At 56.4% G+C, this 23,300-nt stretch overlaps 2 protein-coding genes across 2 annotated transcripts; one reads left to right on the top strand and one right to left on the bottom strand.

The window, feature by feature from the left end:
- Positions 1-2,059: 2,059 nt before the first annotated feature.
- On the top strand, positions 2,060-5,088 carry KIAA1143 (KIAA1143 ortholog). Its single transcript, XM_078619625.1, has 3 exons — positions 2,060-2,235; positions 3,663-3,783; positions 4,341-5,088. Exons 1-3 carry the CDS (start codon positions 2,131-2,133, stop codon positions 4,646-4,648), a joined length of 534 nt encoding a protein of 177 aa, XP_078475751.1. The 5' UTR covers positions 2,060-2,130; the 3' UTR covers positions 4,649-5,088.
- A 3,325-nt stretch (positions 5,089-8,413) lies between these two features.
- On the bottom strand, positions 8,414-22,475 carry LOC144736930 (casein kinase II subunit alpha-like). The gene is made up of 12 exons (XM_078619624.1): positions 21,771-22,475; positions 20,501-20,612; positions 17,548-17,649; positions 16,960-17,010; positions 15,841-15,900; positions 15,571-15,654; positions 14,655-14,765; positions 13,780-13,881; positions 12,640-12,740; positions 12,111-12,259; positions 11,557-11,652; positions 8,414-10,203 (listed from the first exon to the last, which is right to left on the bottom strand). The coding sequence occupies exons 1-12, from the start codon at positions 21,938-21,940 to the stop codon at positions 10,088-10,090; spliced, it is 1,254 nt and encodes a 417-aa protein (XP_078475750.1). The 5' UTR covers positions 21,941-22,475; the 3' UTR covers positions 8,414-10,087.
- Positions 22,476-23,300: the final 825 nt, after the last annotated feature.

Raw genomic sequence — 23,300 nt, 5'->3', positions numbered from 1 at the left:
CCAACGTCGCCCCCCCCCTCCCCAACGTCACCCCCCCTCTCCCCAACGTCGCCCCCCCCCTCCCCAACGTCACCCCCCCTCTCCCCAACGTCGCCCCCCCCACCCTAACGTTACCCCCCCCCCCCCCTCTAACCTTCACCCATTGCAGGAGTTTGTGTTTGTCATGGTGACGTTCTAGATGTTGCTACCGTGAGATGTCTTCGTGCCGACTTGGAAACGTCCACCAATGCTGGACATCTTGGGCTGCGCCGCCGCGCGTGGCAGCACCGTGTTTATCGTGGGAGGGGGGGAGGATTGTTTGACCATACTTCACCACCCTGGTCAGTGCTGGTTAGTCAAATGGGAGCGGGGGAGGCCCAGGCCCAGATCGGCTATCGCTCGCCGCCGATGTCAGCCGTGGGCGGGAATCGCCTGGCGGTGTCAAGGGTTTGTGGCGTGGTGCACTAACCACTCCCCCACCGCCCCCGTGCCGTTGGGAGTGTTGTACATTGTGTCTCGTGTGGGCTGGGACATGGTAGGGCCCGGAGAAGACCCACGAATGTGAGAACACTCGCTTTGTCTTGTATCCACTGCATTGTAAAGTAAACGTTGGTTGTCTGCCTTATTGCCGTGGGTCTCTGTCAACATTTCAGCGTCTGTGAGATGTGTAGTGGTTGCAGCAATTTTCGCGATTGTGGACGAGTGGCAGGGTGGATGAGTGGTTGAATGGATAGGTGGATGAGCGAGTGAGTGGTTGAGTAGCTGGGTTGGTGGATGAGTGAGTGGTTGAGTGGCTGGGTTGGTGGAGGAGTGAGTAGTGTGGATGAGTGAGTGGTTGGGTGAGCGAGTGGTTGAGTGGCTGGGTGGAGTTGTGAGTGAGTGGTTGAGTAGCTGGTTGGATGAGTGAGTGGTTGGGTGAGCGAGTGGTTGAGTGGCTGGGTGGAGTTGTGAGTGAGTGGTTGAGTAGCTGGTTGGATGAGTGAGTGGTTGGGTGAGCGAGTGGTTGAGTGGCTGGGTGGAGTTGTGAGTGAGTGGTTGAGTGGCTGGGTGGATGAGTGGCTGTATGAAATCCACACGGCCGGGCGTGGTGCTGGCCACCCACCCCCTCGTGTGCCGTGCCGGCCTTCGTAGGTGCTACTCGCTAACAACACTTGCCCCTACAGTCTGTGTGGGCTACTCGGGTGATCTTTGTGTGTGGGGGGGAGGGGGAGTGCCTGTGTTCTGGAACGTATCACGCGTGACTGATGAGCGCCGTGCAGTTAGAAGGTTCCCGCGTGTGGTGCCATCCTCCACTCCGATCTCGAGGGGAGGCGGGGAGGGTCAATGATTTGTGTGGATCGGGCACAAAAGCACATGGCCCCAGAATGACGGCTTGTGATTGGTTAGACGACGGACTTTGATTGGATAGCGACAACTTGAACTGAACTTCATCTTCTTGGTTCTTTCGGTAAAGTCACGTAGAAGGGAAATAATAAAATAATAAAAATATTTAAACTAAATTAATAACTATATTTATTAGTAACTATATTCATCTTCTTGGTTCTTTCGTTAAAGTCACGTAGAATGGAAATAATAAAATAATAAAAATAAAACATAATAAAATAATTCTTACGACGTTTCGACCACAACGCAAGCAGCCGTCCTCAGGTGAAGAACAGGTCTGTCGAGAAGACAGAGTCTGAATGACAACCCCAGGCTTGGAGCGTCTATTTAAGCTGGGTTGGAGGGGGAAGAGCGCCTTTACAAAATAATTTGCATATCAAGAGGAATTTAGCATATTTATGGGAAATGCAGATATGCGATTAGTACTAACTAACTATATTAATAGTAACTATACTATCACGTGCCACAAGTGGGGTCTTCGTGCCTTTCATAGGTGGCCTAGTGTATCTACCATCCGCCTGTTTTGAATAACCTTACTAGAGACGCCACCATTTCCTTTACAATCGGTATCATTACGCTTGGCAATAACGACGTGACTAATGCAGTAATCGCATCATTATTCCAAAAAGAATAATTGAAAACCACGATTTAAAAAAAATAATAACTTTTGTTTGGGAGCAGGAAGGGGGGGGGTCCTAATGTTAGTCTATAGGTGTCCGTGCAGATCGATCGCGGGGTGCCTGCGCGAATCGAGCGCGCGCCATCGCCATGGCGGGGAGGAACATCGCCTACGTGAAGCCCAAGGAGCCGTCGTTCCTGCGCAAGTTCAAGAAGGACGTGGGCTTCAAAGAGGGGCCCAACGTGGACACCAAGGTGGCTGGGACGCGTCTCTCTCGTCGTGTACAGTGGGGGCGTACAGTGGGTTTACAGTGCGCACAGCGGTGTGTACAGTGGGGGTGTACAGGATGCACAGTGTGTGTATGCAGTGTGAGTGTCTGTGTACAGTGAGTGAGTGTGTGTATATGCAGTGTGTGTGTGCAGTGTGGGTGTAGTGTGAGTGTCCACATTGTGTGTGTATTTGTGCAATGTGTGTGTGCGCAGTGTGTATACACTGTGTGTGTGTGCAGTGTGTGTGTATACAATGTGTGTGTGTGTATACAGTGTGTGTGTGCACTATGTGTCAACACTGGGGGAGACAAAGGCGGTCGGGCGTGGTGCTGGCCACCCACCCCCTCGTGTGCCGTGCCGGCCTTCATAGGTGCTTCTCGATAACAGCACTTGCCCCTACAGTCTGTTGAGGCTACACGGGGGATCTTTGTCTGTGTATAGTTTTCTAAACTGTCTCTTTCCTCGGTTCAATCGGGATTCTGAGTCTGCTTCACTTTTTAGATCACGTCTTGAAAATCACACCTTTATCCTAAAGGCTTTCCATGTAAATTAACATAAAATAGTCTGATTGTTTTACTCTGTAATTATTATTTGATTTTATCATAGTTCTTCATTTTATTGGAGTGTAGTCATTGATATTGTTAACAGATTTGGGTTTGATGTTACGTGTGTTGAACTTCTTTTGCAGCGTACGTAGCCAACCGTGTAGTTTATATTTTTTTTATATGAAAGACACTTTTATAAGCCGAAGTAGACTCGATTATTTGCGCTCATGATGGGGAGAATAATTCAAAATCTCGGATAATCCTAAATTATCAATTTTCCGTGGATCTCTATGCCAAAAAACACTAATTTAGATATAAATGATCATAAATTTAAACTCACAAAATAAATAATTGGATAAATCACTCAAAATGAAGCTCAACTGACGATTTCGATTTAGAACCAATACTATCGATCGACCGATCAATGATGCACGTGCTCAGCGATAGTAACACTTTCCTGCTCCCGCCCAGCAGAAGACTCGGCCCACTGAGTGGATGACAGCAGCAGAGCCACGCCAATCAACGCCAATCAAACTCCGCCCACTGTTGTAATGATATGGCAACTACTGTACTGTAGAGGCGGCCGCGTGAATTTCTGATTAACCGGAGCAACATATTTGTTGGGGTTTAAGCGCCGTGTGACTTGTAATGAACATTTACAAGATGAGATAATTATTCATTTGGGCTTAAGGGAAAATCCACGAGTTATTAATTTACGTCAAAATAATGTACGTCAAGGGTGCACTGTTAATCCGCACATCGGATAAACCGCACGTGGATAATGGAGTCTACGGTTTACGTTATTATTGACCATTGCCCTAATGACCTTTGTGACCTTTGTCGACCCCTGCCCTCGCCTGCGCCTAGCGAGGACCGGCCATGATGCCTCACCGGGACGACGACGAGGAGGAGAAGGAAGATGAGCGGCCGCAGGTGGTCATCATGAAAGACGGCGACCTCACGGAAGAGGAGGCTCGCAAACTCCAGGGTACGGCAGCCGCCCACACGCCGGCAAACCGCTTTGCAGAGAGAGGCCGTTGCGACGTCCGCTAAGTTGATAATTGGTTTTTTACCCTTCTATCTGGCAACAAAACTGACACCTTTTTACAAGGAGTCATGTTTACATAGACCACAATACCTGCAGTCGTAATGCAAACAAAAAACATAACTCTGATAATGTATGTGCACTGTCCTTGAAGTTGATTGGTCCACACCCGAGACAGCTTTCCTTAGAGCCTAGTCTCACATGGGTTGGACCAGATGGTCTATGTAAACATGACTCCTTGTAAAAAGGTGTCAGTTTTGTTGCTAGATAGAAGGGTAAAAAAAACTATTATCATATTTTTACTGACAAATGAGGTTCCAATGGTGTCCGCTAAGTTGTTACGAACATTCCCCCCCGCGCGTGACGATTACAAAAAATAACCGACATCTCCAGTGTCTTGGCTGGCTGGGCGACTTTGATGACACCGCCGGTGAACGTTGACGATTCCTCGCCTTGTCTCCTCCCCCGCTCCCTCCCCCCCCCCCCGTGCATCCTCCCAGGTGGAGCCTCCCCGTTCGTCACCGACGACCGTCCCGCCGACGGGCGAATTCTCTTCCGCAAGCCGGCGAAGCGGGAGGGGGGGACCCCCGACACCAAGGCTGGCGCCAAGTCGGCAAAGCGCTGGCGGGAGGGGGGCAAGCAAGAGGGTGGACGTTCAAAGAAGGGCGACTCTGCATCAGCGTCGTCGTCGTCGTCGTCGTCGTCATCGACGTCGTCATCGACGTCGTCATCGTCCCAGGCCGTGAAGAACGCCAAACTCCTGTCATTCGGAGAGGATGACGATGGTGGCGGTGGCGGTGGAGACTGAAACCTGCGAGGTGATCGTGTTTGGTTGATGGCCGACGTTCTGTACGCCCCCCACTGCCACCGTCTCATCAGTGAGCTGCTGAAAGGCCCCCCCCGTGTCGTGTCAGTCATATGGGGGCTTTAGTCTTTGGTATGGATTCCTGCAGTCACGAAAGCTTCAAATCAAGATCATATGGGGGCTGTTTAACCGTACGTCACCACAGTGGGCAGCGCAGGCTGACACCCGTGGGGGGGGGGGGGGTCTTGGTTGGTGGTACCGCTGCCTACCACTGATGTTGACTGTCTGGGAATTAATCTCAGATGGCTGCGGTTTGTTTTGCGGTGTGTTCACCACTGAGGCACACCAAGTTTAGGGGGAGGCGTGTTAAACTTCTTTGCGTCGGTCAACGTGTGGGTGTGTGTAACGGCTTTAATAATAAACATTTCCGGATATCAACAGAGCACCGATGATAAAGACGTCATCTCTCGATCTCAGGCTTGTAACCTGGCTAAGTGCTGCAATGGGCGACCAGCACGGCTGCTGCTGCAGTGGGGAGCAGAGGGCAGCCCTGGAAAATCCACCCTTGGGCTGCCCGGCCCTTCCTCGCTCCCACCCTCCGTGGCCGGCAGAAACGGAAGCGGTCAAACACAGGGGGGGGGGGGGGGGTGAAGATGTCGCGACGTCGTTTGAAGAAGACTTCGGCCATTTGTGCGCCGTGGGCGAGGTCCAAATTGGAGCAAGCGAACTGCAGACGGCTCGACCGGGGAAACGCAAAGCGACATCGCCGCGCCCCCCGCCCCCCCCTGCTGAGAGAACTTGGCAAACCCTGCGAGGCTTTCCCGACTAAACGGACTCTCTCGATACCAAAGCGGCTCTTGTAAACATTGGGAGTTGCCCACACGCAGGCCGCGCGCGTGCACAGGCAGCGCCGAGTGATATTCGAGTTTAATTTTTTTAGAAAAAGGCTGGAGTAGCTTTTATTTCCGTTTCAAATCTGCACCGCACAGCACAACAAACACGGTGGGGAGGGAGGGAGGGGGGGGGGTTAGGGGCAGGGGGGGGGGGTGTCTAGATCCACGCATTCGTCGTCTGCCCTCCGAGCAGCCGACGTCGTTCTCCGCTCGCGAGGCGAAATTCAACTTCGTTGCAGCTCCCATCACCCTCGGCCCTTCTCCCCCGGAGAGCCACCGAGTCACGCGGCACCGATGGTCGCTGCTGCTGCTGCTGCTGCTTCTCGGCGTGGCGCCCCACGTCCCGAGCGAGCGGCGAGGGAACTTTAAAGCGGCCGCGGTCAAAGTTCACGACGACCGCAGCCACGCGTGGCGGTGCAAATGCGAGCGTCTCTGCCGCGGGCAGCCGGTCCTGCGCAGGTTGCGTGCGACCGGTCGCGTGCGACTGTTTGCGAAAACAAAACGCAAAACGACCAAGCAAAACCCCACCCCCCACCACAACACTACGTCACAATCGGCTGACTTTTCCTGCCATCCTATTGGCTGAAATCCGAGCGCGGTGGGGGAGGAGGCAAAGGCGACTCCTCACGCTCGCGAGTTTGGGTCGACCCCCAAGCAGCGGCCGCTTTATCGACGCGTGATAACCTCCCTCCCCTCCGTCGTATTTTAAAGGGGAAGATGGGGTGCGTCTTACAATGGCGGTGTCGCCGTCTGTCTGTGTGGGAGACCCAATTTGTTACCGCTCTGACACACACTGGGCACGTGCTGGAGGCGCGTCTCTTTAACTTTGTGGAGCTTCGAATAATCTGGAATCGGCTCACTGGGCTGGTGGAGCGGGGGGCGGTGGGGTTAAGGCTGCACTCTGCTCAAAGTGTTGCACGCTACGTGGTTGCGTCCAAACACTGTGGGTTGGACCCCGTCGGCGAGGTGCCCGCCTCGTTCCATCTCGTTCGGAAGACAACATCCAAGATGCTCAGTTCACAGCGGACACGTCGCAGTGACTGCAGCTCCGACCGTCAGAGGTGCATCTGTGGCCGTGGACATCTATCAGAGGTCCAATCACCGACTTGCAACTTCAGAGACCCGTTGCCTGTCACCTTGACGGAGATCTCTATCTCTCGTCCCGAGCCGCACTCGCTGGAGGCAGGCAGCGGCCGCGGCATCTCCACTTGCACCAGATCGTCCGGCCGCTCCCCACAGACGATCACCACCACCACCACCTCGCTCTCGCATTGACAGCTCAGAATTTCAGTGACGTCCACCCCCCCCCCCCCCGCTCACTCCCCCCACCGATCGTGAGCTGGGCGTGACGGCACAGTGGGCCATCATCACCTTGCTGCCCAAGTTCACGGGACTCTCGCCTCTTCATGAACTAACCGGCAATGGGTCTCTATAGCGACCGATACGACACCAGTTCGTCGATGCGTGGATGGGTGGACCACACGCCACAACAATGTGGAATTGCCGCCGCTGGATCGGGGCTGCAAACTGATCATGGACTGGCAAAGGGACGGAACTTTAACCACGGCGAAGGGGCAAAGGTGCAGCCCTGCAACAGCTCGCCCTCTCTAGAGAGACACCCCTGGGGACGGTATTTGGCCAACTCTCCCAGTGTCTTGGACGAGGTGGGGGAGATGACCCCACACTTGGCCGCACCACCACACGCGGCCTGCCGACTGACCGCTGCCCGTCCTCACCGGTTTTAAAACAAAGTGGACACTCAAGACGGCTGCCAAATCCAAAACGCTGGGGCGACGAATGGGGCGACTGGCGCCCGCCCAGATCAAAATGTTGACGGCCGATCCCCGGGGGCCACGATGCAGCTCGGCTTCCTTCCCATCGGCCGCTGTCCATGTGCCCAGCGCGGGCACAACCCACCGTTGTATTGTACTTCTACACCCCCCCCCCACACACAACCACGCCCACCGCTGCCGTTACCGACCCACAGAGCACCCGGCCTGACGAGGTTCTGTCGACTTAACCCCTACGGACACGCCTGCGCGCACGCCCGCACGCGCGCTCGCACCGAGGAATCCCTCATCCAGCAGCGGAGCGACGCGAGCCGGGAGGACCCGGCCGCTGGCTCGGTTCCCTGCTTGGCCTCGGAGATGCGGCGAGCCTCCGCGTCGAGCCCCCGCGTCTCCGTCGGTTCTCTCGCGGCGGCGACGGACCCCAGAGTTCGATTCCCGGCGACGGCAAGTGAGAGGAGCGGGGAGCGACACCGGAACCGGTCCGGCGTGGCGAAGTATGGTCGACGCTGCGCGCAAGGAAAGCCTTTGTCCAGCGGTGGATCGGCAAAGGTCTGTCGAGATCCACTGCTTTTCGGCGGCGGGGGGTTTGTGGGTCACGCAGGACAACCGCTGCACCACCGCTCCCTCCTCCTCCCCCCCCCACGCTAACTCAAAACAAAAATGAATGCTAAAGTAATCGGATGCGCAACGACCGAGCGGGATCACGCGGCACTACGGCCCACGACCTCTCCAGTGACCGGGGCAATATTGGACGGCCGTCGCTGAGGTCAAACCGCTTTGACCCCAACAGTCCAGCCGGGGGAAGCGTGGCCAAACATTCCCCCGTGGCCGAATGACCAACACGGCGCAAGGGGTGAGTGGGGGGTGGGGTCCATCCAGCAGCGGATTGAGGACGGCGGAGGTGGAGAGGGGGTGTGGGGGCCGCGCGTGACGGAGAGGCGTTGTTGCCGTGGGCAGAGCGTCCCGGTGAGAGTCGGCGGAGGCAATCCGGTGGAGATTTCAAGTCGGGGCACCGCGGTGCAGGAGGAGCCGGGGGGAAGCACACCGCACTCGGCGTCACGTTCGGAACATTTCCGATTCCCCGGGGCGATAGAGTTTTTTTATTTTTGCGTTTGTCATTTCGATGACCACCAAACCCTAAGATCACGGTGACGAATGAGACTCCCCTATCCTGGTCTCTTGTAGACTTCTCACCCTGGTAAGCTCCAAACCTCAACACCTTGGCCTCGCTCCAAATCGAATCAATTCAGCCTCACTTTCACCGCTGAAATTCTGCCTCCAAGCTCCACCACGATCCCGATATCGTTTGTGGTTGTTTGTGTTCCATCGCCGACACTTTAACCCCCTCCCTTCGTAACGGCGAGCGGTCGTTTACCAGCTTGCGAGTAACGGCGAGCCCGGGCGGGAGCGGGTTACAGCAGCCGCTTCCGAAGCTGCTTCAAGTAAACTCCCTCGCCTACGGGGGCAGCCTCTCCATACGCCCTGCTAAGGAGTCACAATAATAACAATAATACATCGTTGTTATTCTGCTCGTAATTTTTCAGCACTTGCAGACGTTTGGCCAAGACCGGCTTACATTGCGCGTGAGGTTTACAAAACAATAACGACACTGACCAATTGTGTGTTTGTTCGTGCTGCCCTCCTTTACGTGGGGGGGAAACGTCTTGGAGCACTGCACGCGCGAGTAGCGACACGCGTCGTGACACGCGTGTTCATCGCACGCCGACCTGTGAGCTCTCAACCGCTGGAATTTAGCCCAATTTAACGACAAAACGATGCTTTGTGTGCAGTCAACGGAGACCGGGCTGAGACCGAGTCTCCGCGCTGGGAGCAGCCGGTCTCACCACGCACGGCAGACTCCCAAATGCGAACCCAGTCTCTCACGACGTTGCAAACTCTACGCCTCCGACACGGCTGCGATGACGCCACCCCCCTCGCCCCCCCCCCGCTCGTCCCACTCCCACTATGTTCTGTGGACGCGCCGTCCCCCCAACCGCACGCGACCCACAGCGAGGGCCCAGCCACGGTGCAGGGTGACCAACTCCAAAGTCGACTCGGCGCAACGATGACGGTAAAGCCACCAGCCGGGCTCTCCAAACACTCCCAGACTCTCCCAGATTCTTCCAAACTCCCTGCAACACTTGCAAGCTCTCCAATACTCTCCCCAGATCATCCCAACTCTCCCCCATACTTCCCCACCCCCCCCCCCCCCCCCGGTAGAACCCCTTCAAAACTCTCCCAGATACCCCCAAACTCTCTCTCTCAAACTCTCCGATGCTCTCTGCCAGGCTGACCGGCGTAGAGGAGTCACTGACGAGGTCGGTGACTCCTCTACGCCCCCCTCCCCCCTCCCCCCCTCCGCCACCCCCACCGCGGGCGGCTTCGCGCCGAATCTGCGCCGCGGACAAAATTCGAGAGCAGTTCCGCGTGCCGGCTCGGAGCGTGGTGGTGGTGGTGGTGGTGGTGGCTTGGTGCTCCACTCGCCCTCGGGCACAGAGAGGCCCCGTTCCTCTTCGTCCACCTCTCCTCTTCGTCCACCTCTCCTCTTCGTCCACCTCCTCTGCTCTCAGTCCACCTCCTCTCCTCTCCGTCCACCTCCTCCCCACCGCCGAGTGAGTCTTTGCGTTGTTTTGTTTCCCGGTCGACAGCGCGGGGGGGCGTGCGATCGTCCTCTGTGTGTGTGCGCGTGTCCGTGTCATCTTGTCGGTGGGGGGGGAGGGGCGGGGGGGGTGGGGGGATGGGGGTCCCCCGGGGATCGGTCACTGGGGGGCCCCGGCGATGGCGGTGGCGGGGGTCACGGGGACCCCCCCCGCGGCGTTAGCAGGGGACAGCATCGAGCCCACGGCCGTCAGGCTCCCGCGGGGAGAGTTGATGGCTGCAGGAGGAGAGTGCAGATACACACACAGACACACACACACACACAGATACACACACACACACAGATACACACACCTATAGATACACACACACAGATACACACACACACAGATACACACACACACAGATACACACACACCTATAGACACACACAGATATACACACACACAGATATACACACACACAGATATACACACACACAGATACACACACCTATAGACACACACACCTATAGACACACACACAGATATACACACACACACAGATATACACACACACAGATATACACACACACAGATACACACACCTATAGACACACACACAGATATACACACACACACACACACAGATATACACACACACAGATATACACACACACACACACACAGATATACACACACACAGATATACACACACACACAGATATACACACACACACACACACAGATATACACACACACAGATATACACACACACACACAGATATACACACACACACACAGATATACACACACACACACAGATATACACACACACACACACAGATATACACACACACACACACAGATATACACACACACAGATATACACACACACAGATATACACACACACAGATATACACACACACAGATATACACACACACACACACAGATATACACACACACAGACACACACACACACACACAGATATACACACACACACACAGACATACACACACACAGATATACACACACACACACACACAGATATACACACACACAGATATACACACACACAGATATACACACACAGACACACAGATATACACACACAGACACACACACACACAGATATACACACACAGACACACACACACACAGATATATACACACACACAGACACACACACAGATATACACACACACACAGACACACACACACACAGATATACACACACACACATAGATATACACACACACACACATAGATACACACACACACACATAGATACACACACACATAGATATACACACACACACAGATACACACACAGATATACACCAGAGGTTGCAATCGGGTACTCGATACCCGTACCCTACCCGATACCCGGTGCGACCCTGGTGCGGCCGGGTACAGGTACAAGTAAGGAATCAAAACCCGTTTGCGACCTCTGATATACACACAGATATACACACACCTATACACACACACACGTGAACTGCATGTGAGCCGTGTGCGAGCCACGTGTGAGCCGTACGTGAGCCGCACATGAGCTGCACATGAGCTGCACATGAATTGCACGTGAGCTGCACGTGAACTGCACATGAACTGCACATGAGCTGCACGTGAGCCGCGTGTGAGCCGTGTACCCGCCACGTTGCTGGGCACGTTGCTGCCGCCGCCGCTGCTGCTACTGAAGAGGCCGGCAGACGATCCCTTGCGGCCATGCTCCTTCACCACGGGGTCTGAGACGAGACGGACGCACAGGGACGACGTGGTGAGACGGACACTATTCGTGTCTGTGTTGTGTATCTCTGTCTTTGTAGTGCGCCGCGCGATCAACCCGGCAACCCGAGTTTGATTCCCGCTCGCAGCCAACACCTAGGTCGACTCAGCCTCAAATGAGTACCTTGTGCGGTGTGTAAACTTTGCCACTGGGGAGACAAAGGCGGCCGGGCATGGTGCTGGCCACCCACCCCCTCGTGTGCCGTGCCGGCCTTCATAGGTGCTGCTACTCGCTAACAGCACTTGCCCCAACAGTCTCACAGAAGTAGGGGTGCTCCATGTTATTCGTATCTCCACGTGGGTCTGTCTCTATGTAGGTATCTCTATGTAGATCTGTGCCTCTGTATCTCTGTGTTTCTCAAGTGTACCTCTACGTAGCTACGAGTCTGAGAGAGACAGAGAGAGGGGGGGGTCTCACAGAAGTAGGGGTGCTCCATGCCCTCGCGCGCCGTGAGCCGCGCCTGGTGGTCGTAGCGCAGGAGGTTGTCCAGGAAGTCGAGCGCCTCCGGGCTCACGAGGTGCTGGTTCTCGCTGTGCACGAACCGCTCCCAGCGCTTGCGCGAGTGCCTGCGCCGCCACCCAACCATTTCCGCCACCACCACCACCACCACCACCACAACCACCACCACCACCACCACAAAACACAAAGATCCCCCGTGGAGCGGTGAGCACACTGCGCTACAAACCCGGCAACCAGAGTTCGATTCCCGCTCATGGCCAACACCACCAGTCATGTTTATCTGAACCGGTCCTGGGCCTCCCCCCGAGGTCGATTCAGCCTTAAATGAGTACCTGGTCCGGTGTGTAAACATTGTCGCGGGGGAGACATGCCAGCCTTCATAGGTGGTGCTGCTACTCGCTAACACCACTTGCCCCGACAGCCTGTTCGAGGCTATACGGGGGGGATCTTTGTCTTTTTGTATGTAACAGAGGACAGGGACACGCACCTGCCCAGGATGTCGTTGAATCGCGGGTCCAGGTCGATGTTGTATTTGTCAATGTAGTTGAAGAGGTCTTCTGTTCCCAGAACCCGCGCTATGCGCACCAGCTGTGGCACAGGCAATGCAGTCACAGGGAATGAGCCTGGTGGTGACACGGGGTGTGGTCTACTGCCACACTTTATTTGTTGATTAACGGTTGATTCAGTGACAGAAGGTGTGGTCTGATAATTTAAGTCTTGAGCTTGTGACAAGCCATGGTTGAGACATCATACCCCAGTCTACAGACAGAAGCCCTGGTCTACCGACAGAAGCCTTGGCCTCCAGACACTCCATACAGACACAAGTCCTGGCCTCCAGACACAAGCCCTGGCCTACAGACCATCCCTGACCTCGAGACAGAAGCACTCCATAAAGACAAGCCCTGGGCCACAGACAGCACTCCATACATACACAAGCCCTGGCCTACAGACAGAAGCACTCCATACAGACAGAAGCCTTGGCCTGCAGACACAAGCCCTGGCCTGCAGACACAAGCCCTGGCCTACAGACAGAAGCACTCCATACAGACAGAAGCCCTGGCCTACAGACAGAAGTACTCCATACAGACAGAAGCCCTGGCCTACAGACAGAAGCACTCCATACAGACAGAAGCCCTGGCCTACAGACAGAAGTACTCCATACAGACAGAAGCCCTGGCCTACAGACAGAAGTACTCCATACAGACAGAAGCCCTGGCCTACAGACAGAAGCACTCCATACAGACAGAAGCCCTGGCCTACAGACAGAAGCACTCCATACAGACCATCCCTGGCCTACAGACAAGCCCTGGCTAACATACAAGCCCTGGCCTACAGACAGAAGCCCTGGCCTACAGACAGAAGCACTCCATACATACAGACAGAAGCCCTGGCCTACAGACACAGGCCCTGGCTTACAGACAGAATTCCTGGCCTACAGACACAAGCCCTGGCCTGCAGACACAAGCCCTGGCCTACAGACAGAAGCACTCCATACAGACAGAAGCCCTGGCCTACAGACAGAAGCACTCCATACAGACAGAAGCCCTGGCCTACAGACAGAAGCACTCCATACAGACAGAAAAGCCGTGGCCTACAGACACGAGCCGTGGCCTTGCGGGGCACGTGCCTGGTCGTAGTTGTCGTGTCCGTGGAAGAAGGGCTCCTTGCGGAAGATCATGGATGCGAGCATGCAGCCCAGACTCCACATGTCCAGGCTGTAGTCGTACATCTGGGAAGGGGGATTTCACGGGGACGTCAGATTGTAAATGCTGTGGCTTGGCTCTCCAACACACCGGTGTAGTGCTGTACTAGTACACTACACTATACACTACACTATACACTACACACTAGTGCTGTACTAGTGACGAATTGGCACGTATTTACACGATCTAACTCCAAAAAAACTGCATTATGAATATAGATTGCGAAAGTCTCCTACGTGTTAAACTGACGTCAGTGGTGTCTGGAACAAAGACAAAGGTCCCCCCCACCCTGTAGCCTACACAGGCTGTTGGGGAAAGTGCCTTGAGCGAGCACCTCTGAGGGGGTAGTGGTGTGTGTGTGTGGGCGGGCTGCGTTCATGCTACGTGTGTGTGTATGCTACGTGTGCGTGTATGTTTGTGTGCGTGTATGTTTGTGTGCGTGTATGTTTGTGTGTGCTGCATGCATATTGCGTGTACCCTGTGGGTGCACGGTTGGCTACATACGCTGCGGAAGATATGTATGCATACGTACGTGCGTGCTGCGTCTATGCTGTATGCTCTGTGTGTAAGCTGCGTCTATGCTGTGTGTGTATGCTGTGTGTATGCTGTCTATGCTGCGTTTATGCTGTGTGTGTAAGCTACATCCATGCTGTGTGTAAGCTGCGCCTATGCTGTGTGTACGCGACATCCATGCTGTGTGTACGCTGCGTCTATGCTGTGTGTATGCTACGTGTGTACACTACGTGTGTACGCTACGTGTGTACGCCGTGTGTGTACGCTACGTGTGCGTTGCTCTCACCTGGTAGTCCACCAGCAGCTCCGGGCCCTTGAAGTAGCGCGAGGCGACGCGCACGTTGTACTCCTGGCCCGGGTGGTAAAACTCAGCGAGTCCCCAGTCAATGAGACGCAGCTACAGCCACAGCAGCCACAACCACCACCGTCATTGTCACGGCAACCTTCACCACCACCACCACATCATCGATACGACAACCGTCGTCATCACCACCACCCCCTCGTGTGCCGTGCCGACCTTCATCAGTGCTACTCGCTAACAGCACTTTCCCTAAACGTCTGTTAAGGCCACACGGCTGATCTTTGTCTATTTAAGCACGTCTGTGTGTGTGTGTACGTGTGTAGTGGCATAGTGCTGGCTGCTGGCGAAAAAGGGTAGCTGCGTTGTACGGCTGTACTGACGTCAGCAGGCCACGTTAGACACGAGAGGGGGGACATCTGAGGGAAAGGTCACAAAGGGGGTCACAGAGGGGGGCCCATCGGGAAGCCTCAGGAACCCGCCGGTAGGTTCCAGAGAGGGGCGTGGCCGGGACGGGGCGAGGCCACGCTGAGAGTAAAAGAGAGGCCCCTGTAGGGGAGGCGGTCGCCCTCCAACAACAACTGAGGGCAGAGGAGCGACGCTCACAACAACCAAGCGCCGGGTGGCTAAAGCAGAGAAAGTTGGCGCAGTAGGGGGCACAGCTGGTGCATCTACCGGTCATCTCGGTAATCTCAGTCAGTCGACCCGTGGCACCTGCTGGGTCTGCCCCGTGACCTCCTGCCAGCGGGCGTTCGACACTTCACGTGGCAGCCTCAAGGTGCACATGGCCTGGCACAAGCGTCGTGGTGACGTCACCGCCACTTAGTGGCGAATGGCGGTTGTTGTTGTTGTGCGTGCGTCTGTGCGTGCGTGTGCGAGCGAGCGTCTCGCCGGAGCGCCAGACCTTCCTGCTCTCGTGGTCGATCATAACGTTGTGAGGCTTCACGTCCCTGTGCATGATGCCCATGCTGTGGCAGAAATCCAGAGCCTGTCAATACCCGACGTGGAACGTACACGCACGCAGGCAGGCGCGCACCACACACACACACACACAAGCACGCGGTCAGCTCAACCGGTCACCCACGTCTCCAGACCCTCAAAACTCTTCCTCTCTCCCGAGCGCTCGGAGAGGCCCGGCCGTCGGCGGGCGAGGGCTGAAGGTCGTGGCGCTCACCTTGAGGATCTCGTACATGTAGAAGCGGATGTCGAAGTCCGACAGGGTCTGGTAGAGTTGCTGAAACAAAACAAATCATCGGCGGCCTATTAATGTCGGATTCGGAACGTTTTCTTGGACTGGAGGAGGAGGCGGGGCGCCGGTCGACCCCAGACACGAGAGGTCACCAGCGGGCGGTGTGGCCGTCGTCGTTGGCTCGTTTGAGCCGGGGAGACATCGGCCAGAGATCACGTGGCGTGTCCACGGAGGTGTCGCGAATGCGATCGGAATGTTTATTTATCCTGGAGGAATCCGATGAGCCATGAAGCTCTTTTTTCGCAATGTCCAGTAAGGGGCACGGGCTCAGAAGGTGACAACACCAAACACTACAACAACACGATACGACTGGAGAAAGGTAGACAAATCACTTGAAATAAAATATACAAATAAAACTAAACTATATTTTATTTTACCAGGTAAGGCCCACTGAGCTATTGTTTCTTTTTCAGAAGCGACCTGGCCACAAATGACAGCTCACGAAGTGGCTCGTCAACATCGTGTGGAAATTGATAGCAGCCGAATACGCGTGATGTCCATTCTCATCGTGGACGTGAAACAGCGGTGTGCCCGGAGAAAAATCCACGCGACCACCACGGGGAGAGAGAGAGAGACACACAAACTCCGAATATACAGCGGGCGTCGTCAGGGTCGGGGGTCGAACCCTCTCTCCGCGGCGAGTCCCACGTAGCGACGCGACTCCCGACGCCACAGACGCGTCACGATTCAACGACACGGCGTCGGCAGTGGATCGCGACAGGAAACTCGACGTTCCGCCCTGCGGCGAGGTGCTGCTCGTGTCGTATCTTCTCTGCGTGAGTCACGGCGCGGGCGGTCCGCCTCAACGGGACGGGTGGAGCGCGCGACGTTCAATAAAGCTTCCGCGGGCCGCTGACGAGAACATGCGTGGTGGTGGTGGTGGTGGTGGCGGTGGTGGTGGCGGTGGTGGTGGCGGTGGTGGTGGCGGTGGTGGCGGTGGTGGTGGTGGCGGTGGCGGTGGTGGCGGTGGTGGCGGTGGTGGTGGTGGTGGCGGTGGTGGTGGTGGTGGCGGTGGTGGTGGTGGCAATATGTCTCGGCACGCACCTTGTAGTCTGTGTTGTTGATGAACTCGAACACGAGGGCCGGCGTGCGGGACTGCGGAGAAAACGCACGGCACACGCACGGCACACGCACACACACGACACACGCAGACACATGACGCACACGACGCCACATACAACGCACACGTTTAGAGTATTTGCCTGCTGCTATAAATGTCCACATGTCAAGTCACTTTCGTTGAGCTATCATTTGTCACTTCTGAAAAAGAGCTATACGGCTCGGTGGGCCTGACCTGGTAAAATAAAAAATAGTTTAGTTTCAGTTTAAACACACGACGCACAAACGACGACGCACAACAACACACAATGCAAGCTATGTCATTAATCAGCATTGGTCACGAATATCTGAACTGGTCCTGGGCCTCCCCCAGGTCGACGTGTAAAAACATCGCCACTGGGGAGACAAAGGCGGCCGGGCGTGGTGCTGGCCACCCACCCCCTTCGTGTGCCGTGCCGGCCTTCATAGGTGCTGCATCGCTAACAGCACTTGCCCCTACAGTCTGTTACAGTCTATACGAGCGAGCGAGTGAGCGAGCGAGTGAGTGAGCGAGCGGAGGGCCGTGCATCGCACCACGGGGTCCTTGACGATGTCCACGAGGGAGATGATGTTGGGACCTCCCCTCAGGTTCTCCAGGATCTTGATTTCCCGCTTGATCTTCTTCTTTTTAACCGGCTGTGCGCGGGCACACAAAGACACAAATACCAACACCCGCCATTCACCACTAAGTGACGGTGACGTCACCACGGCACCTGTGCCAGGCCAGGTGCACAAAGACACGCGCGCACAAAGACAAAGGATTCACCCGTATAGCCTGTCACAGACTGTTGGGGCAAGTGCTGTTAGTGAGCACCTATGAAGGCCACACGCACGCACGCAGACGCACGCAGACACACGCAGACCCACGCGCACACAGAAGATCTTCTGTGTAGCCTTCACCCTTCTGAGACGTCTGCAAGTTGCAGGGTGGGTGTCCCTGTTCACCGCTGAATCTCGGAACGTGCGAGCGGCTCGGCATTAATTTTATTGAGAGAGGCGCAGCAGCAGCAGCAGCACCAGTAGCAGCAGCAGCAGCGCCGTTGTCTTTAACGATGTCGTTACTCACCGCACGGAACCGTAGCAAACACGACCGCCGCCACTCTACGATAGCTGGCGCCAAACCGTGCCACACTCCCTCCCAAACCGTGTCACACTCCAAAACCGTGCCACGCTCCCTCCCAAACCGTGCCATACTCCCTCCCAGACCATGCCACACTCCCTCCCGAACCGTGCCACACTCCCAAACCGTGCCACGCTCCCTCCCAAACCGTGCCACACTCCCTCCCAAACCGTGCCACACTCCCTCCCAAACCGTGCCACACTCCCTCCCAAACCGTGCCACACTCCCAAACCGTGCCACGCTCCCTCCCAAACCGTGCCACGCTCCCTCCCAAACCGTGCCACACTCCCTCCCAAACCGTGCCACACTCCCTCCCAAACCGTGCCACACTCCCTCCCAAACCGTGCCACACTCCCAAACCGTGCCACGCTCCCTCCCAAACCGTGCCACGCTCCCTCCCAAACCGTGCCACACTCCCAAACCGTGCCACACTCCCTCCCAAACCGTGCCACACTCCCTCCCAAACCGTGTCACACTCCCAAACCGTGCCACACTCCCTCCCAAACCGTGCCACACTCCCTCCCAAACCGTGCCACACTCCCAAACCGTGTCACACTCCCAAACCGTGCCACGCTCCCTCCCAAACCGTGTCACACTCCCTCCCAAACCGTGCCACGCTCCCTCCCAAACCGTGTCACACTCCCTCCCAAACCGTGCCATACTCCCTCCCAGACCATGCCACACTCCCTCCCGAACCGTGCCACACTCCCAAACCGTGCCATACTCCCTCCCAAACCGTGCCACACTCCCTCCCGAACCGTGCCACACTCCCTCCCAAACCGTGCCACACTCCCTCCCAAACCGTGCCACACTCCCTCCCAAACCGTGTCACACTCCCTCCCAAACCGTGCCACGCTCCCTCCCAAACCGTGTCACACTCCCTCCCAAACCGTGCCATACTCCCTCCCAGACCATGCCACACTCCCTCCCGAACCGTGCCACACTCCCAAACCGTGCCACACTCCCTCCCAAACCGTGCCACACTCCCTCCCGAACCGTGCCACACTCCCTCCCGCGCGGCCTTTTTCTTCCGATTCCGATGACGCAACACGCACACACAGGTACGTCATCGGAATGGGAAACGGTTAACAGACTGCTAGGGCACCTATGAAGGCTGGCACGGCACACTAGGGGGTTGGTGGCCAGCACCACGCCCGGCCGCCTTTGTCTCCCCAGTGGCGATGTTCACACACCGCATCTCGTACTCATTTGGGGCCGAGTCGACTTAGGGGAGACGCAGGACCGGTTCAGGTATTAGCTACCGATGTTGGCCACAAGCAGGAATTGAACTCGGGTCACCGGGTTTAGAGTGCGGTGCGCTAACCGCTGCCCCGTGCTGGCCTCCCACCCTCTCGTGTGCCGTGCCGGCCTTCGTAGATGCTACTCGCTAACAGCACTTGCCCCGACAGTCTGTCAAGGCTATGTCCCCCTTTGTCTTTGTGTGTGTGCGCATACGCGTGTACACGCGTACGCGCACACACACTCACCATTTAATTAAACCTGCGTTTGTTTACCCAGGAAAGCCTCGCCGAACTTAAGGGCTCTTCCGCAGCGGCGGTTAGGGGATCCTGTGTTTTTTGCGAACGTTCTGCCGCCAAATCTCCGCAGAGACGCCCCCGCGCAAAACACTAACAAGGGAGTTGTCAAGTGAATACTGTGGGGGTACTCGACAGACTGCACCGCGGTAAAGACCCCACGGGATCCGGAGGCGGTACGGGCTGAACCCGTATCTCAAGCGCTGCTGCCTCAATGCGTTTTTGCCATTTGCCATTACAAACCTCCCAAGATTCGCTAAACCCACACTCAGGACTCGAACCTGGGTCTCTCAGCGGCGCTGACTCAGTGTTTCCAACACGGCCATTATGAACCCTCCCCCCCCCCCCCCTGACTGAGTGAGCAAAGGAGCGAGTGAATTCGTAAATTAATGAGCAAATGAGTGAACGTGCAAGCGATTGAGCGATTGAACTAGTGAATTTATGATTGAATGAGGGGATGCGTTAGTGAATGAGTTGAGTAAATGAATGGGTGAACGACATAGTGAGTGAATAAGTGAACGAGCTAGTGAGCGAATAAGTTAGTGAGCCAATGAATGAGTGAGCGAGCTGTGATTGAATGAGCAAACGAACTAGTCAATAAATGAAAGCGAGTTAGTGAGTGAACGAGCGAGCCAGTGAATGAATGTATATGTGAGTGAATAAGCATGCTAGTGAGTGAATGAGCGAGCGAGTGAATGAGTGAGCGAGTGAATGAGTTAGTGAGTGAATGTGCGAGCTAGTGAATGAGTGAGCGAACGAGTGAATGAGTGAGCGAACGAGTGAGCGAACGAGTGAATGAGTGAGCGAACGAGTGAGCGAGTGGGATCACCACCTTGAGGATCTTCACGACCACCTTCTCGTTGCTCGTGATGTTGATGGCCTCAAACACCTCGCTGTATTTCCCCCGTCCCAGCTTCCGCACCAGCTGGAAGTCGTCCTGGTTCCTGTAGCCACGCGGGACGATCGAAACGCCAAAAAGCCACAGCGCACGAACGTCAACACGAGCAGCCCGACCCGGCCATTCGACCAGTCACACCCCCCCCAACCTCATCATCCTCTCCTCTCAGCCCTGAAGAAGAACCACTGCCAGAAACGTCAGCCTCTTACACGCACACAGCACTGTTGTGACAGACCACACACAAACAGACGCGTGTTGTAATAGGCCACACAACACACGTGTTGTGTTGTGTGACCTATCACAACACACGTGTTGTGTGTGTGACCTATCACACACACAACACACGTGTTGTGTGTGTGACCTATCACAACACACGTGTGTGTGTGTGACCTATCACAACACACGTGTGTGTGTGTGACCTATCACAACACACGTGTGTGTGTGTGACCTATCACAACACACGTGTTGTGTGTGTGACCTATCACAACACACGTGTTGTGTGTGACCTATCACAACACACGTGTTGTGTGTGTGACCTATCACAACACACGTGTTGTGTGTGTGACCTATCACAACACACGTGTTGTGTGTGTGACCTATCACAACAGTGCTGTTTGTTGCTCTCCGCCTGGCGGTTTGAGCCTCTGCTCATCCAGCAACCCGAATAAATGTTTGTATTTTTTTACTTAAATCCTGGCACACAGCGTGGATGTGTACGCGCGCAACGCGTGACCACCACGAGCATCGCCACCAGTTTGCCAACCCTACCCCTCCCCACCTCCCTTGAGCACCGTTGGCGACGTACGGTGTGGAAGAAGTTAAACATACATACTACATCGCCAAAGGATCCCCCCCCCGTGTAGCCTTAACAGACTGTTGGGGCAAATGCTGTTAGCACCTGTGAAGGCCTCCACTGTGGCACACGAGGGGGTGGGTGGCCATCACCACGCCCGGCCGCCTTTGTCTCCCCAGTGGCGATGTTAACTACGCACCGCAACAGGTACTCATTTGAGGTCGAGTCGACCTAGGGGAGGCCCAGGGCCGGTTCAGATAATCGTCACTGGTGGTGTTGGTGGCCGTAAGCGGGAATCGAACTCGGGTAGCCACGTTCGTAGCGCAGCACTAAGCGCTGCACCACCGCTCTCCATGCATCACCACCACCACCTCAATCATCATCATCATTCCACGTCGTCGCCAAACTCACCCCCAGTCCACCACGTGGGCCTCGTAGTCCCAGTAGTCGCGGGCACGGTGCGTGTTGGCGTCCGCGTACAGACGGGCCCGGCTCGAGGCCACGGCCGTTGGGCCCGCGGTCACCACGCCGCCACCACCACCGCCACCACCGCCAGCCACGGCCACCACCCCGCCCGACATGACCAGACGCGACCGGCACTCGAGACCGGCACGCAGCTGGTACCCCCAACAGGGGGGCCCGCGAATGACCGAACAGGCGATGCGACCGGTGGCCCGGGAGGGCCCCCGCGAGACGAGGCCGCGAACGGGTCGACGGGTCACCCGCGGACTTCCCCGGCAGGCGGGGAATGTGTCCCAGCCGCTGACACGACCGGTGGCCTTGGTGCCTCGCCAAGTGGCCGAGCGACGAGACGGGCGACCCCGTGGCGGACCGACGCGTGGCCAGGCGGGGTGACCGACAGAGCCCCCAGCAAGGCCCCCGTCTCTCGGCCTCGGCCGACGAATGAATGAATCGACGGGGGCTGGGGCGGCGGGGCGGGGGGGTCACCAACGACGCCGAATGGGGTCAACTGGTGACCCTGGAAGGTGACCAATCGGTGAAGCCCACAACTGGATACCCACTAGCACCACCACCACCCACCACTAGCACCACCCACCACCACCACGAGCACCACCAACCACCCACCACCACCACTAGCACCACCAACCACCACCACCCACCACCACCCACCACGAGCACCACCAACCACCCACCACCACCACTAGCACCACCAACCACCACTACCCCCAAGTGGCTCGATTTACCGACCCAATCAGCGATGCCCTCGACGGTGGCGAAGTCCCCCGCCTGCTGCTGCGTGGCCCTGGGGTTGGCGCAGTTAACCACGAGGCGAGATCGCTCGCCACCTGCCTCGCTCAGTGACCCCGAGACCACCACCTGAGTGACCCCTCACTCAACAACCCACCACCACCACCCACCACCACTCTCTACCACCACCACCCACCACCACCTTCCCCTCGGCGACAGTAAAAATAAAAAGACGAAGAAACGCTCGCGGGGCCTATCGCGAAACCCCCAAACTAGCCGCTCTTCACGCGGCCACCACCACCGCGGCACCAGACTCGAGACTCATGGAAACTCTCACGGCGATCACGACAACGACGACGACAACAACAACAGGCGGTGGTGGTGAAGCCAATGGCTGATCGCCGTGGGCTACAGGGCGCCAGGGCGCTCCATCACTCTCACTGACGCCGCCACCAGCAGCAGCCTGCACCACCCACCACCACCAACACCCACCACCCTCACTCACACCACCACCCTCACAACGCCACCCACCCACACTCACAACGCCGCGCTCACTCCGTGATGTGGCGGCGGCTGCTGCTGCTGCCTCCCCACCACCACCCCCTACCACACCACCACCACTCTCTACCACACTACACCCTACCACACCACCACCACTCCTTATCACACTACCACTCTCTACCTCACCACCACCACTCTCTACCACGCCATCACCACCACTCCCTACCTCAC

This window comes from Lampetra planeri, chromosome 63, assembly GCF_965212315.1.
Source record: "Lampetra planeri chromosome 63, kcLamPlan1.2.h2, whole genome shotgun sequence".
Taxonomy (NCBI): Eukaryota; Metazoa; Chordata; class Hyperoartia; order Petromyzontiformes; family Petromyzontidae; genus Lampetra; species Lampetra planeri.
This window is presented reverse-complemented; position numbering and strand designations above follow the sequence as displayed.